Raw genomic sequence first — 18,683 nt, 5'->3', positions numbered from 1 at the left:
AAATTAGCAAATACTGATGAGATGAATACATCAATATAAATTAGCAAATACTGATGAGATGAATACATCAATATAAATTAGCAAATACTGATGAGATGAATACATCAATATAAACAACTACTGATGAGATGAATACATCAATATAAACAAATACTGATGAGATGAATACATCAATATAAACAAATACTGATGAGATGAATACATTAATATAAAGAAATACTGATGAGATGAATACATTAATATAAAGAAATACTGATGAGATGAATACATCAATATAAACAAATACTGATGAGATGAATACATTAATATAAAGAAATACTGATGAGATGAATACATTAATATAAAGAAATACTGATGAGATGAATACATCAATATAAACAAATACTGATGAGATGAATACATTAATATAAAGAAATACTGATGAGATGAATACATCAATATAAACAAATACTGATGAGATGAATACATCAATATAAAGAAATACTGATGAGATGAATACATTAATATAAAGAAATACTGATGAGATGAATACATCAATATAAATTAACAAATACTGATGAGATGAATACATCAATATAAAGAAATACTGATGAGATGAATACATTAATATAAAGAAATACTGATGAGATGAATACATCAATATAAACAAATACTGATGAGATGAATACATTAATATAAAGAAATACTGATGAGATGAATACATCAATATAAACAAATACTGATGAGATGAATACATCAATATAAAGAAATACTGATGAGATGAATACATTAATATAAAGAAATACTGATGAGATGAATACATCAATATAAACAAATACTGATGAGATGAATACATTAATATAAAGAAATACTGATGAGATGAATACATCAATATAAATTAACAAATACTGATGAGATGAATACATCAATATAAAGAAATACTGATGAGATGAATACATCAATATAAATAAACAAATACTGATGAGATGAATACATCAATATAAATAAACAAATACTGATGAGATGAATACATGAATATAAATTAACAAATACTGGTGAGATGAATACATCAATATAAATTAGCAAATACTGATGAGATGAATACATCAATATAATGAGATGAATACATCAATATAAATAAATACTGATGAGATGAATACATCAATATAAATTAGCAAATACTGATGAGATGAATACATCAATATAAATAAACAAATACTGATGAGATGAATACATCAATATAAATAAACAGATACTGATGAGATGAATACATCAATATAAATTAACAAATACTGATGAGATGAATACATCAATATAAATAAACAAATACTGATGAGATGAATACATCACTATAAATAAACAAATACTGATGAAATGAGTACATCAAAATAAATAAACAAATATTGATGAAATGAGTACATTAATATAAATAAGCAAATATTGATGAAATGAATACATCAATATAAATAAAATACTCATAATTATGCCAATACAAATCTAAAAACTAAAAAACAAGCAAACGTGTGAGTTAATTATTAGAGGATGAACAATGCATTTGTAGATAAATGAATTAATAAATGAATATACGAAAATTATATTGTTATGTGTTTAAGACAAATACTTAGAACTATATGTTTGAAAACTTAACGTGGTGTATATAGACATACATTATACATACATATATATATATATATATATATATATATATATATATATATATATATATATATATATATATATATATATATATATAACAATATGTTTGTTTGAAAACTTAAAGTGGTGTATATATAAATACATTATACATATACTAACACGGCTGTTGGGCGGAGGGATAAAGCGTTGTTGTTGTTGTTGTTGTTGTTGTTGTTGTTGTTGTTGTCGCCGTTGTCTCGGACAATACAGCTGAAATATATTGAACTGATTATAATATTCTAAAATAGTCTGAAGAAAACAAGGAGTTTATATACTCTAAATTATATAATAAAAAGATGGATCATTTCGATCTTACAATATTTAAAGCATGATCCTTTTAACCACATCAGTCTAATTGTATAATGGATGTACTGAATTATCCTATTTACAGATAAGTACACATGCAAAGTCTTACAAAACTATAGCAATGAGTTAACTAAAGGTACCTTCACTTTATAGCCATGAGTTAACTAAAGCTACCTTCACTTTATAGCCATGAGTTAACTAAAGCTACCTTCACTTTATAGCCATGAGTTAACTAAAGCTACCTTCACTTTATAGCGATGAGTTAACTAAAGCTACCTTCGCTTTATAGCGATGAGTTAACTAAAGCTACCTTCACTTTATAGCGATGAGTTGAATAAAGCTACCTTCACTTTATAGCGATGAGTTAACTAAAGCTACCTTAAATTTATAGCGATGAGTTAGCTAGAGCTACCTTAAATTTATAGCGATAAGTTAACTTAAGCTACCTTCACTTTATAGCGCTGAGTTAAGTAAAGCTACCTTCACTTTATAGCGATGAGTTAACTAAAGCTACCTTCACTTTATAGCGATGAGTTAACTAAAGCTACCTTCACTTTATAGCGATGAGTTAACTAAAGCTACCTTGGCTTTATAGCGATGAGTTAACTAAAGCTACCTTCACTTTATAGCGATGAGTTAATTAGAGCTACCTTCACTTTATAGCGATGAGTTAAGTAGAGCTACCTTAAATTTATAGCGATGAGTTAACTAGAGCTACCTTAAATTTATAATGATGAGTTAACTAAAGCTACCTTCACTTTATAGCGATGAGTTAACTAAAGCTACCTTCACTTTATAGCGATGAGTTAACTAAAGCAACCTTCACTTTATAGCGATGAGTTAACTAAAGCTACCTTGGCTTTATAGCGATGAGTTAACTAAAACTACCTTCACTTTATAGCGATGAGTTAAGTAGAGCTACCTTAAATTTATAGCGATGAGTTAGCTAGAGCTACCTTAAATTTATAGCGATGAGTTAGCTAGAGCTACCTTAAATTTATAGCCCTGAGTTAAGTAGAGCTACCTTCACTTTATAGCCATGAGTTAACTAAAGCAACCTTCACTTTATAGCGATGAGTTAACTAAAGCTACCTTCACTTTATAGCGATGAGTTAACTAGAGCTACCTTCACTTTATAGCGATGAGTTAAGTAGAGCTACCTTAAATTTATAGCGATGAGTTAGCTAGAGCTACCTTAAATTTATAGCGATGAGTTTAGTAGAGCTACCTTCACTTTATAGCGCTGAGTTAACTAAAGCTACCTTCACTTTATAGCGATGAGTTAACTAAAGCTACCTTGGCTTTATAGCGATGAGTTAACTAAAGCTACCTTCACTTTATAGCGATGAGTTAGCTAAAGCTACCTTCACTTTATAGCGATGAGTTAGCTAAAGCTACCTTCACTTTATAGCGATGAGTTAACTAAAGCTACCTTCACTTTATAGCGATGAGTTAACTAGAGCTACCTTCACTTTATAGCGATGAGTTAAGTAGAGCTACCTTAAATTTATAGCGATGAGTTAGCTAGAGCTACCTTAAATTTATAGCGATGAGTTTAGTAGAGCTACCTTCACTTTATAGCGCTGAGTTAACTAAAGCTACCTTCACTTTATAGCGATGAGTTAACTAAAGCTACCTTCACTTCATAGCGTTGAATTAACTAAAGCTACCTTCACATTATAGAGGTGAGTTAACTAAAGCTACCTTCACTTTATAGCGATGAGTTAACTAAAGCTACCTTCACTTTATAGCGATGAGACGTGTTAAATAAAATTACCTTCCGCTCCACAGACGAACGGGAACTTTTTGTTGCATGGCCATTTTTGAAGCCCCACCCCTGCTATTATCGAGGCCCCGAGGCACATGGGTCCCCCTTCTGTTACGAAGAGGTCCTTAAGCAGCTGTGAATCCACGGAACTGTTGTCTTCGTCCCAGAGGAACTGACCCTTGGGATTCAAGGAATTGCCGCCCGACCATACAAACACGTGACCAGCCAATGGTGCTACAAAAAAAAATTAAATAGTCAGGTATTTAATCATGATTTTTATCGACGATTATTTGTGATGTGTATGTGTATTACAGAAAATGAATTACGACAGAAAACATTCAAATGTCCTGAAAATGTCTATGGGCTTTGGGCTGTGTATTTTTAAGCGCATTGTTTACACGAGTTTTTATGTTGGGAACTCTTTTGTCAGAGGCCTTCTATAAGCAATAATACAGAATGTGACTTCTTTAGACGTGGATTTTTAAAAAAAATTGTAGGTGATCTAATTTGTAAGATGCATAGTTTCTCCCAGGCATCTCTTAGGTAGGGGTGGGGAGGCGCCCACCTCCCATCCCCCCGCCCCCGGAAAAAAGTCTACCGCCCCCCGAACAAAATGGAATTTATATCGAAAACATATTGTTTTAACAGTGTCCGCCCCACCCCTCGGAAATTTTTGTCCGCCCCTCCCCAAAAAAAAGTTTCAAGTGCCCCCCTCCCCCCGGAGAAAAAAGTCTGAAAGAAACACTGAAGATGTGGATGGAGGTGGCATATCCCACAATGTGCTTGTCATCTCCTTTGAATGTTTCAAGTGTCGGTAAGTCGATCTCAACCACACAAACTAAAGCACCAACCGTAAGTTTTAGTGAGACCCGCAAAAACTGTCATTTCTTCCATGGTTTCAAATTTTACTAAGGTCCGTTTTTTATTCATACACGATTCCTATACCAGTGCAAAAAAAAATCGTCAAAAAAGCGTGACGACATTTATGGATGACTCTAATGTTGAACAGAGAAGAATTGATCGCAGCATTATTCACAGTGTAAAGCTTTAAAGACAAATCGATTTGATGCAGGTTTTATCTTACCTTAGCATCATACCAGCTGGACTGGGTCATGTTTATAAAATAACAAAACTCTTCAACAGACAGGCTGCAGCTGCTGGAGACAACTGAAAGATAGGTGAAGTACTTGAGTTTGATCCTTAGCTATGTTAGCTTCTATAGGTTCAAAGGGTAACACAGCATGTAGTGTCATTAGATATCTCATCCATATAACGTAATCTTGTTAATTATAACTTATTATTATAACGTATGTCACTATGTCTCAATAATTATATATATATATATATATATATATATATATATATATATATATATATATATATATGAAGCAAATGGCTATGATGCTATACAAGTATGATACTTTCCAAAATGTGTTGACGTGACAATAACTGGTATCACGAGAATCACAAAATATATAATTTGACGTTAGAAATATTTTCGTCATATGACCTATTCAGAAGTCTAATTTATTTTTAAAATAAAACGCAATATTATAAATATCTATACTCTATCTATACTCTATACAAAATGTATTTTAAAATTGTACGTACACTACCAGTAAGATATGGGACGGCGTGGTCGAAAGGTAGAACATACGACTGTTAACATGAAAGTCTTGAGTGCATGCTCAAGTTCGTAGAAAATCCATGAGCTCACCCCATTCTCTTTGGCAGACTACTTGATTCACATGGAGAAAGTAAATGCGGCTATGCAAATTGCTGACCAGACTATTCCTACATATGACGAGGTCACACAAACAGGCGAACTCTACTTCTTTTGCCCATTGACCGTCGGGATCGAAAAGGTAACTTTACTTTTTCGTGTAAACTCTACATACACTGCACATACACAATACCTGCAAATCGGACCAGACAACAGGCAATGACCAGTCTTACACAGTGCGTCACATTTATATGAACGTTCATGTTCGCAGCCCAGCTATTTAAATGTTCAAAGTATTGGTTGTTGGTAGAACTTTTTTTATGTCCTAAACTTCTTTTTCTTTGATAGGACGTACTAGATATCAATAAGCCTGCAAAAAGTAGTCTTCAAACAATTCTGGTAATATATATATATATATATATATATATATATATATATCGTTATATAGCTCAAATAAAGAGATTTTCACTCGCGGTCATCTTTTAGCCCTCGTCGAAGGCTTTGAGTCAAACCGATAATTTTTCCGTACGGCCTAGCCATTTACCTAAGGGCATGCCAAAAATTAGCCAGATGTACAGACGGTAAATGCTCTAAAATCCGTGTTGAAACGACCCTCTGTTTTTCCCATAAAATTCAAAGATTATATAGGGAAATACGACTGGTCAGTTTTTACCACTTTACGAAGTTTTCCCAGATATGCCGAGTTTTTGTGACACCCCAAGTCGTTCTCCTACCACCTCACAGAATATCAAGGGGGGTCGTTCGGCAGAAGTTTTTTTTTGTAATATAGCCTATATAAGGTGCCTGTCAGTCGAGGTCAGTTTTGAGCACCTCTCTGTGGATTTTTCGACCAACCGTCACCGGCACTCGTGTTCTATCGCCCCAAGGCAGCATTTGTCATTGTCAACTGTCAACTATCGTCACGGACGGCTGCTTTTACGGGGGGGGGGAGTGAAAAGTGAGGGTGATGATAATCGTCCTTCACGAGCAACTGATAGTGTTTTTATGGTTATTTAAATAGTAGTGTATCATTTATTTTCTACTTTTTAATGCATTATGACATAAAAGCTTGTTATTAAAACGTTTTTACGCATTTTTTTCAGTACTTTAAATATTTTATTCACAATAGAGTTGCAAGACTTAAAAACCAATGCGCACCTAATGAACATGACAAAACGCGTATAATAGTGCGGAATAGTTCGATAAAACTGCCTACATATTTGGAACACAATTTTAATTAATTCATAAAAAATAAACTAGGCATCAAATTAAGTCAAAAGTATTGTTAGATTATATTATCTTCATGTCTTAACCAACTTGAATTGGATCTGATAGTTAGAAGTGTCCGAAATTTCACTCGCGCGTTTCAATGTTAATAGACAGACTGACGACCGAGAAAGCAAGTCAAATAAACGCTTGTAAAATACTAAAACTACGTTTGCTTCCTGACTTAATTTAATATATTCAGACTTACATTGAAACAAGTGTAGTTGTATTTAAACACCGGTCACGTGTATACAAAACATCACTACACTACACGGGATTAAAGCAGTTCGATACATAGATATAGCATGTACAATCAGAATTTTTGTTTACACTAGCATCGGCACTAGTGTTGAACTGTGTTCAAGTATAGTAGTTGAAATTGTTTTCACTTTGGTGTGCTGACATGATTTTATTTTCCTTGATTGCTTTCCTACTTTTGATCAACACAATATGGTAATTTCAATGAGACATCAGCACTTAATTATCATGATGTGTAATATTTGTTTTATTCGTGACACACCGCCTTCCTGGATCTAACAGAAGAAATAATCTACTATTTTTAATTTCACATGGGACCCAAAGCTCCATTGTAATATCAGAGCTAGATTGAGCCATCAAATCTGTTTTAAAAATGGCATCTGGTTTGTTTGAAGTACAAATGAAACAAATTCCTATGCCTACATCATATACGTGATAAAACATATTCCTTTGTCTACATCATTTATGTGTTTAAACATATTCCTTTATCTGCATCATGTATGTGTTAAAACACATTCCTTTGTCTACATCATGTGTTAAAACACATTCGTCTGGCTAATCATGTATGTGTTAAATCACAATAATTTGTTTACATCGTGTATGTATGAACTATTGGACTATAAATGAATAATTTGTAAACTCTGTAACGATAGCTCGGAATTATCGTGTTCAGTTTCTACAACCAATTCCGTATTTTTGAGTCAGGAATAATAACATACGATACTGCATTATAAGATACGAGCCGACGCCGCTATTTAGTTGTTTTTTCAACTTTTCAGTAATTCATAATTTGTGAATTCGACAGTACCAATGATGCCACTGAAAATATTTGCTTTAAAACACTAAAACCCTCCTTTCCCCCAACCCCTGCCTCACCCCCTCGTGAAAGCAACCTCCTCTTAGTTACCTCCCCTAAGTTTAAAATCGTTTCAATCTAAATTATCTGCCCCTAATAGCCGTCACCAAACTCGTCTCTCCGGTTTGTAAACATTTAGCGTGATCCACAGCTCACCAGACCATGTGGGAGAGCGGGGGGGGGGGGGGGGGGGTAGCGATAGAGAGGAAGAGAGGGGACTTCTCCCAGAAGAGAATTATATATATATGGATAAGGCTAACATAAAACATATAGCTGGCAGTATACAAAATAATGCTGAGATTGTAAGATATAAAGGTTACATGATGTAATAGAATGTTGACATTACACTTTAGTTACGGGTGGTACATGTAGCGGGTAGTATAACAGTGAAAACAGGGGGGGGGGGAAGTAGAGTGTTTTAGGGTTCAGAAGTGACGTTGTTAAGGTGAGGTCGTGACGTTATTTAGGTGAAGTATTGAAGTTAGGGTGAGATAATGACGTTGTTAGAGTGAGGTAGTGACGTTGTTAAGGTGAGGTAGTGTCGTTGTTAGGATGAGGTAATGAAGTTGTTAGAGTGAGGTAGTGACGTTGTTAAGGTAAAGAAGTGACGTTGTTAGTGTGAGGTAGTGACGTTGTCAAGATGGGATGTTTCTACGATAAGATAATGATGTTCTTAGAGTGAGGTTATGACGTTGCTACAGTGAGGTAGTGACGTTGTTAAGGTGAGGTAGTGACGCTGTCAGGGTTAAGTTGTGACGTTATTTAGGTGAGGTAGTGACGTTGTTAGTGTGAGGTAGAGTGAGGTAACGACCCTATTAGATATGGTCTGTGGACACCTGACCAGGTATGGTCTGTGTACACCTGACCAGGTATGGTCTGTGTACACCTGACCAGGTATGGTCTGTACCTGACCAGGTGTGGTCTGTACCTGACCAGGTATGGTCTGTGGACACCTGACCAGGTATGGTCTGTGGACACCTGACCAGGTATGGTCTGTGGACACCTGACCAGGTATGGTCTGTGGACACCTGACCAGGTATGGTCTATGTACACCTGACCAGGTATGGTCTGTGGACACCTGACCAGGTATGGTCTGTACCTGACCAGGTGTGGTCTGTGGACACCTGACCAGGTATGGTCTGTGGACACCTGACCAGGTGTGGTCTGTGGACACCTGACCAGGTGTGGTCTGTGGACACCTGACCAGGTGTGGTCTGTGGACACCTGGCCAGGTATGGTCTGTGGACAGATGACCAGGTATGGTCTGTACCTGACCAGGTATGGTCTGTGTACACCTGACCAGGTATGGTCTGTGGACACCTGACCAGGTGTGGTCTGTGGACACCTGGCCAGGTATGGTCTGTGGACACCTGGCCAGGTATGGTCTGTTGCTTGTGTCTCGCAGGTGCCAAATGTTTGCTACCAGGTCTAACCTGCAACATACTGATTACACATTACACATTTCGTCATACAAATTCCCCATTACATCTGCCAAATGATCATTAGATCGGAAATAGGAACTTTATCCTCAGCAGAAATAATGTTGACTGTTGTCTATGTAGTTGCTCGTTTACTGTTAGCTAATGTTTTACAATTTATAAAACAGTTTAAACCAAACACATATATTTTATTTTTTTAATTCGCTGAAACCAAAACATCGTTTAGACAAAACTTAAAGCTGGATTACGTCCCAGCAACGATCTTCTTCTGTTGGTTTATACAGCTTTCGTTGTAACTCTTGGGAGAATTGAAGATCTTTGCAGCATACCTACAAATTAAAAAAAATGCTTGCATTATATTTTAACAATATGCGCTAATCTATCTATCTATATACTACTTAAACTCAAGTTTGTTTATATGTTTGTATATTTATTTTTTTGTTTATTTTAATTGTTTTTTTAGTTTTTCTGTTTGGTTACAGGAGAGAATTGTCGCTATGTGTATAGCTGTGAAATACGTGTTTACGTAGAAAACGTCTTTTTTTTAACAAACTGTTAATCACAAATTTATTTAAAGACGTTAATTGATTTATTGATAGATTCTTTGGTTGATTCACCACTTAAATTATAAGAGATCAGAACAATGACTTTGCTTATAGTGTCGTCACATGATTTATTTACTTTTTATAACAATAATGGCGGCTTCTATTGAAGATTTTGTTGCCCATTCAAAAGTTTAACGCATTATAAAGCTAATTTTCTGTCCGCTCTAGCTTTAACGATTTAGCTATTTTTATTATGTTCCAACACTTTAATCAATTTTCAACAATTCTTCTAATTGGAGAATGCAATCCATTTCCTTAGATCTAGAGATCAGCTGTAGGAGGAATGGAAAGTAATCCTAGATCTAAAATCTAGAATCTAGGTTAAACCAACATTATTTTGTTAAAAATAAAATCAATTATAAAAACACAATAAATTATTGAGTTTCTTTATAAAACTATATTAGTCCTTAAATATTTAATATAAATCTTTGCTTTTTAGCTTGAATTATCATCTAATTCGAGAATACGTGAGATTTATCAATTAATTTCTAGATCTAGATCTAGATAACCTTGACGTAAACCTAAGCCAGCCGTATTCTATATCTAGATCTGGCTCTATCTAGAAGCTATTTCAATATTACGATACTATACTAAACTATTTCAGGCCTTAATCTATATATATATAAATATAAAGCAATGTATGTGTGTGTTTGTCAGTCTTTTATGCATAACTACACCTTTATCCGATCTCCATGAAACTTTGGGAAGAATGTTAAGTATACTCTTAGGGAGCTTTCTGCAAAAACAAAAAAAAAATTAAAATAGTCAAATTCGCAGGGGTGGCGCTCCGGCAGGACGTAATTTTGTTTTTCCTCAATATGCAATATACACCAATAAAAGTCGATTGCGATTTGACACCGTTTATCCGATCGCCGACAAATGTGTAGTTTATATGAACTCTCCAGGGGAAGTTTCTGCAAAAAAATCACTTTTAATTTCGCAAACGTTACTAGATTCTAGACACATGTCTGAAACACAAAAATTACATACCCCTCCAGCTCGTCTTGCGAGATCATATTATCATTGTCTGCGTCAACCGTTTTGAATATGGCTTCATAGTCTAAGTGGTTTATCTTGTTGTCTTTGTTGGAGTCGTAAATATCAAACGCATATCCTGGGATGTCACAGGGTTTGTTTGAGGAAACGTATTTGTAATACTCATCTCTGGTAACCGTCCCATCTTTGTTGGTGTCGTATTTCTGGAGAAATATGGTGGTAGTGAAGTCTGTATTAGAACTTGGCTAAAATCTGGCACAAATAAATGAACAACTAGTGATTGGCATGTAGTGTAAGTACAAGCGTAAGCCTGCGCTTAAGGGTGTGGGTTAGAAGAACCATAAGTGTGAGTGCGTGCAAGTGTAAGTGTAATTGTAAGTTTACATTGAAGTGTTAGTTTAGCGTATGTGCTTGTTCATGTGCGTGCCGGTGTGAGTTTAAATGTAACAGTGAGTCTAAGCGTGCGCGAACATGTACATGTAAGTGTGGATGTTTAAATGTGCGTAATTTAGTGGATGGGGTTTGATTTTTGTAAACCTTTCACTATAGTTTAATTACCAACGTTAGTTTAAAATGTACAAGATGACGTACTTGATTAATCTTTCGTTCTAATTTTAATTTGGATCGCAATTAAATATGTCCAAGAATATAAAGCATTATATATATATATATATATATATATATATATATATATATATATATATATATATATATATATATATATGTATATGTATATATATATATATATATATATATATATATATATATATATATATATATATATATATATATATATACAAATTGAAGACAGTGATGTTAGCTATGATTTAACATTAAGTAGGTCTACAACTAAAAGATGTTTACACAGAATGTTAGAACAACTCACGGCAAATGTATCTTTATTTTCCTTATATGACAGATATGTGTCATTATTCGTGTCAAAAGATGCGAAGATTTCGCCGAAAGTTGGCTCTTTTTGCGCCGATACTGTGAGAAGAAACACGAAGACTAGCAGAAACATGTTTGTCAGGAATTGAAAATTTGATTCCTTGAAGGCTTGTTCTAACCTGCACGAATGGACGTCTGATGGGACTGTGAAGATGCCAGGTGACAGATGTTAAACTACCGGTGATTGGATGGAGCTGAATGCGCGTGTTACTGGTCAAAGCTTTTTTATAACCACAAACAGTTTGCGGATTTGCTCACGTGGTAACAAAGGCGGAGATTTGTACAGTGTAATGTGGGTACAGTATGTGATTTAAGTGTGGGAGATGTCACATAGTGAGATTGTTTTTGTGATTACCTCATGAGTTACTGTTTGTGAAGTTAATGGTAATATTGGGCATACTATGTTTTTATAAGTGTGTTATAGTGTTAAGGTAATTAAAAAGTATGTCTGAGATAGTGTTGTAGTAATTGTATGTGTATGTGTGTTATTGTGTGTGAAAGAGTTAGATTATTTGATAATAAATGGAATTCAAATGGCAAATTTTCATTGATATGAAATAAAATTCGAATATAAAAACAGTATAAATTGGCATCAGATATGTTTCTCTTTAGTAATAACCACACTCATGGTAGTTTCAGGGGCGGAGCTACCATGTCGCCAGACACCGCAATGCAGGGGAGGGGGGGTAGGCCGCTTAGGGGGGCCCAGGATGTTAATTAAGTAGCTCGAATATCCGACCATAAGTACAATGCGTTTTTTATAATGTAATTCGTGCACATAGATAGGGGTTTTGCAAAAGCAAATAATAATAATAGTGATAAATAAAAAGCAAATGTATTCATTACAAAAATGAAGCTTAAGTATTCATATATTTTTGACCGGCTCATAACAAGTTTGTCGGGTTGGGTTCTTCTGTCTATGGGTTTATATATAGCAACATACAAATACAACGTATACAACAGTAGATAACACTAACACTCTATAATAATAATAATAATAATAATAATAATAATAATAATAATAATAATAATAATAATAATAATAATAATATGTTTAATATATACAAATGGGGTCTACAACATAAATAACAATACTCAACACCACGTTCCACGTCCACAGCCACGTCCACAGCCACACCACAACTAACTGTCTCACACACTAGCACACGCTCTGACACCCGTCACCTGACACACCTCACGTGAACACCTCTCGCTCCATGTAAACACACTCAACCAAAGGATACAACTATACACCAAAGGGAGGGTACCTGTCGTTCCAGCACACAACACACACACACACACACAAGCAGGGGACATGTAAGGGACGTAACATCCCTCCCCTCCACCTTCAAATGTTGGGTTCTTCTGTCTAGGCGTTTATATCGAAAGTTTGAGGGGGGTGCAAGTCGAAAGTTTGTCCCCGGGCGCCGGGAAGGGTCGCTCTGCTATTACTACAATGATACAGTTGACCAAACAAACAATACGATTTGTTTTAAACAGTTGTAAAAAAATATTTTACTTAACGTGTTCACTCTGTCTGTATGGGTCAAAACGTGCGAGCCCCTGGGGACGGTTATTCGCCTAGACACCCACTTACTTATCCTTTGGATCCCCTTATGTATGTCAAGCTTACATTAAAAAGACATCAATGGTAGTGTAACACGTATCCTTTATTGAACGGCTTGAACTTTGTAATACTTGCTAGATTTTCTCGATGTGGAATTTTAATTAATAACTCAGTTGTTTAATTAAATGTGTGGATTAATTGTAAAATGTTCTACTCAATGTTATATCCTATATTACTTGTTACACAGAAGATTAGTTAACAGTAATTTGCAAATGACGAAGTGGACGGCCATTTTAGGTAGGTTATAATGTAACGTAGTGGACGGCCATTATAGCCAGGTTCACTGTTGACGTAGTAGACGGCCTATATTTCTAGTTTAAAAAAAGTGCCGTAATGGACGGTCTTTACAATTAGGTTCACTGTAGGATTAGTGGACGGCTGTTATAGCTTTTCTAACAAGACTAGTTACGAAATGGACGGCTATTATAGCTATTTTATCAAGTTGCGAAACGGACGGCCGTTATAGCTATTTCAACAACTGACGAAATGGACGGCTGTTATATCTATTCTAACAAATGCCGTAATAAATTACTGCTATACCCAGGTTATCAAGTAAATAAAGACCAAACCATCTGAGAATTCAGAGAAGTATTAAACAAGTTATTTTGAGTTTTGTAATAATTAATGTTGCTTGTAGTCTTTGAACGTTAAATATAAACCAGTTTATGTGAACATTATGTTGAGGTGTTCCGTTTGCATCCAGTTTGTGATACAATACAATAACCTGCATACATGTGTAATTAAATCAATAGGAATTATAGTCTTATAGAGACTGAGCTTTACCTACAGCTAAATGAGTTTTCTGTCTAATCCCTGTTTGATTAAGTACAGACGCAAATATTTTTCTGGCGAATAAAATTTTCATACCCGATTCAACTGATTCACGAGCGAATATAAACACGCAAACACATACTTACCTACGCACTCAGACACACTGCTTGCAAACAAACACAAATACAAACGAACACATATCTTTAGCTAGTGAGGGATTAAAGGGGTCTGGTGGGGGGAGGGGGGGGGGCTAAAAAAGCAGCACACTTTAAAACTATCACCCGGGGAGGAATAAAGGCTTTTGAGTATTTTAAATAAATGATAAGTCAATTAAGGACAAGAGAGGGGGTAACACCAAAATCTTTTAATTTACGATGAAAACGATGCTTTTTCCACATGGAATTTGGCTAATTGGGAAGGGGATGTCATCAATTGAAATATATATATATATAGGTCTATGTAGACATGTTTATATATATATATATATATATATATATATATATATATATATATATATATATATATACATTAGGTAACCTAATGTGTAAATAACAATCTAGGAAGAACACATTATATGTTAATTATATCGTGAATTATTTTGATTTATTGTACTATAATATGATTGGTCAAACGTATCAATGAATCTCTTCCCTTTCATTATTTTTACACGCATGTTCTTATATGGAGTTTGCCATCAAATTTACTTTGTAGAAAACCGCGTTTATGTCACTTATTTTTAGGACAAAAGAAAAGGTCACTACACCAGTGTGTACATGACTGCTCGGCTGATAGATTGCTTTAGAGTTTATGGTGCCCCGCGGGCAATAAATGATGTAATACCCGCTCGAAGATAGCCGATGTCCGCTTAGTAGTGTAAACATTTGACAAGGGTACCATGTTTCACATCGCAATAAAAGGATCACCGTAGGCTGTAGAAGTCCGAAATGTTCGGCTTAGATAGATAAAAGGTATTAGTACTGAAATAAATAATAAAAAATTTGTAGAGCGAACATGTGTATCTTATATCTTTAATAAAATATTTGGTTGCGGGAGGGATTATCAGGCCCCCCCCAAAAAATTTTTTACCGCCCCCCCCCCCCGAACGAAATGGAATTTATATAATTTATATAGAAAATATATACTTTTAACAGTGTCAGCCACCCCGAAGAAAGTTTAAGTGCCCCCCCCCCCCCGGAGAAAAAAGTCTGGAAGAAACACTGAATGCTTTTCTATTTGTATAAACTTTACACACACCTTATTTTTTTGTAATCAACCTTAATATATATATATATATATATATATATATATATATATATATATATATATATATATATATATATATATATATATATATATATATATATATTATATTGATATATATATATATATATATATATATATATATATATATATATGTATATTGATATATATATATATATATATAGAATGTATGTATTAGGGCATCTTCGTATGTATCTACATATGTGTGCAAGCCATTGGTTTTCACCAGTATGTAAAGGCAATAGAATGACAATAATCATTCATTATATATAACTGTGGTTGTTATTATGTGTTTTCTGTATAAAGCTGGAGTTTTTAGTATGCCTAGAATGTAGATCAAAATGGGTTCAATTAGTGAAAAACTTAGTATACGAATTTTTTTTTTTAAACTAAACGATGTGACCAATTTTACATACATATATATCTTTTTTTTCAAACAGCAATATATTTATGTTTTATTCTGTTTTTCTGCCGTTTACATTTTAAGAAATTTATTTTATTTCCACAATTTTTTGGAACGACATAGGAGTTGCATGTTAAGTGACAACATGAGTTAATATTCTACCCAATACCATTTGCAGGACAAACATCTACACGTTGATATGAACAACTAACAACAATGCCACAGTATTCTTTGAAGTGCTAGTGTGTGCACACATATGGAAATCTCATCAACATAATTGTAACCCACTCTGCGTAATGCACATTTTGAAACGAATATTACCTACAAAACCGGAAACCGGTTTCTGGAATACATCTGATCATCTTCATCGATTATTTGTTTCAGCATTGATGTGACTATATCTACAACGTTGTTATCTATTGACCATCTTGTTTCCATATCGATTAGTCGTTTTGTATTATGTGTTCTATTACTACGTAATAGGGAGACACAATGCTTACATAATCTGATTTGAAAAAGAAAGATATAAGTGTACAATTTAGAGAATTTAACACATGCTATGCGTGTAAGTATGGGGTGAACTCTCACGCGGTAAGTGAGTTTGCCACACAAACAGGAGAATTATTACGTTGTTTCAACACACTGACAATCTTCTAGATAGTTTATTCACCCACAAAGAATAATTCCAATAAGGTATTTAGGTACATGTGCACCAAATACCCTCCGCTTTGCTATAAATGAAATACAACGTTTGACGTTTGGTATTACACAGACGTGCTCTTAGGCAATATACATGCACCAATTGTTCAGAAAAACCGTCTAACAGACAGGGTGGTAACCATTTCACACAGATTTCTCATCTCATATCCCCCTCATATCAAGTAACAGTAGGTTTCAAACGTTTGTCGTTCTCAAGCATTCCAGTCTGCGAAAACTGTACTATAGTTGCGTTCAAGTAGTTTCCAATGAAATCTATTCCCAGCTGTTTAAAAAATTATGTTTATAATAGCGACGGTTTTTCCACCCTGGGAAATGTATTCTTTTTGAAAGTATAACATGTAAAAAGGGTACAGTAAAGTAGCCTACCCTTTCAAAAATGATTGTCCATGGGGTAGGTGAAGTAGATATCACGTGCTACTGTGACCTCAGCATATGAAAGCATAGTGTGGTCAGCACTATGCCCAGCAAACTTTACTTTGACTAACGCGAGGCTACTGTGACCTCAGCATATGAAAGCATAGTGTGGTCAGCACTATGCCCAGCAACCTTAACTTTGACTAACGCGAGGCTACTGTGACCTCAGCATATGAAAGCATAGTGTGGTCAGCACTATGCCCAGCAAACTTTACTTTGACTAACGCGAGGCTACTGTGACCTCAGCATATGAAAGCATAGTGTGGTCAGCACTATGCCCAGCAACCTTTACTTTGACTAACGCGAGGCAGGTCCACATCAGAGCTGGCTGGACTTGGGGACGTTGTACCATCACAAAACCGGGATTCGATCTCAATACTTTTGTGACAACACTTGTATGTTCTACCATCCCACCACTGATTACTACATTGAATAATGAATTATGACGTCTAAGACAACAGGTAATCTAACACATTCAATAACAGTTCTTTAGCAATAGAGGGTCATTGTATAACTGTATCGATCTAATAGTACCGCAAGCTTATAACAGAGATACGCCGATAGGGAGGTGTGTGAATTATGTATGTAAACAACTTTAAAATTTAAACATAAAAGGAAATGTTTACATTTGTATCCTTGCAGCTTAAAGCTGTTTTTATTTCATTTCAAAGATTAAAGATAAGCAGGTTATTTTGTCTTCCGAACTATACACAATGTGAGAAAACATAAAAGGTTGTGTATGTTTAGAATTAGGGATGTTTATTGCGTCGAATAAGTTGTTCGTGCCAACCAAACCAAATGGTAGACCCGTAGACATACAGGTAAATGGCACAAGAGGCAGGAGGTCTAATGCTTGGTGCCACCCTTTCTAATGAGGAAAGATGAAAAAAGTTCTTGAAAGAAGTGCCCAAACTTTCGTGCAACTCAGCAAGTTGGGAGAGTTTTACAAAACTATGGTCACTGGTCATGTCCGTCTTCTCTTATAAATGCGAGACGTGGACATTTAAGGCTTACCTCCAGATACGGATCCAGACTAAAGCAGAGATTCTGACTCATTGTGGGATCTCATACATCATGTGACATATAAAGATGTTCGTGAACCATGGGAATTAATAACAGATTGATTGATTGATTGATTGATTGATTGATTGATTGATTCGTTCATTCGTTCATTCGTTCATTCGTTCATTCGTTCATTCGTTCATTCGTTCATTCGTTCATTCGTTCATTCGTTCATTCGTTCATTCGCTCATTCGTTCATTCGTTTATTCGTTCATTCGTTCATTCGTTCATTCGTTCATTCGTTCATTCGTTCATTCGTTCATTCGTTCATTCGTTCATTCGTTCATTCGTTCATTCGTTTATTCGTTCATTCGTTCATTCGTTCATTCGTTCATTCGTTCATTCGTTCATTCGTTCATTCGTTCATTCGTTCATTCGTTCATTCGTTCATTCGTTCATTCGTTCATTCGTTCATTCGTTCATTCGTTCATTCGTTCATTCGTTCATTCGTTCATTCGTTCATTCGTTCATTCGTTCATTCGTTCATTCGTTCATTCGTTCATTCGTTCATTCGTTCATTCGATCATTCGTTCATTCGTTCATTCGTTCATTCGTTCATTCGTTCA

At 34.9% G+C, this 18,683-nt stretch overlaps 1 protein-coding gene across 1 annotated transcript; it reads right to left on the bottom strand.

The window, feature by feature from the left end:
- Positions 1 to 9,480: 9,480 nt before the first annotated feature.
- Positions 9,481 to 12,035, bottom strand: LOC131945934 (uncharacterized). The gene is made up of 3 exons (XM_059306566.1): positions 11,778 to 12,035; positions 10,886 to 11,094; positions 9,481 to 9,619 (listed from the first exon to the last, which is right to left on the bottom strand). The coding sequence occupies exons 1-3, from the start codon at positions 11,910 to 11,912 to the stop codon at positions 9,535 to 9,537; spliced, it is 429 nt and encodes a 142-aa protein (XP_059162549.1). The 5' UTR covers positions 11,913 to 12,035; the 3' UTR covers positions 9,481 to 9,534.
- Positions 12,036 to 18,683: the final 6,648 nt, after the last annotated feature.

The sequence above is a fragment of the Physella acuta genome, unplaced genomic scaffold, assembly GCF_028476545.2.
Source record: "Physella acuta isolate Inbredline_101_S28 unplaced genomic scaffold, ASM2847654v3 ptg000540l, whole genome shotgun sequence".
NCBI lineage: Eukaryota > Metazoa > Mollusca > Gastropoda > Physidae > Physella > Physella acuta.
The sequence above is the reverse complement of the archived record's forward strand: the minus strand, read 5'-3'. Positions and strand labels throughout refer to the sequence as shown.

Excerpts from the sequence above, each read along its gene's own strand:
- LOC131945934 (XM_059306566.1), bottom strand. The coding sequence starts at position 11,912 with ATGTTTCTGCTAGTCTTCGTGTTTCTTCTCACAGTATCGGCGCAAAAA. Across the intron at positions 11,095-11,777 it reads AAAATAAAGATACATTTGCC|AAATACGACACCAACAAAGA; the intron begins GTGAGTTGTTCT and ends ATATTTCTCCAG. Across the intron at positions 9,620-10,885 it reads TCGCAAGACGAGCTGGAGGG|GTATGCTGCAAAGATCTTCA; the intron begins GTATGTAATTTT and ends TTTAATTTGTAG.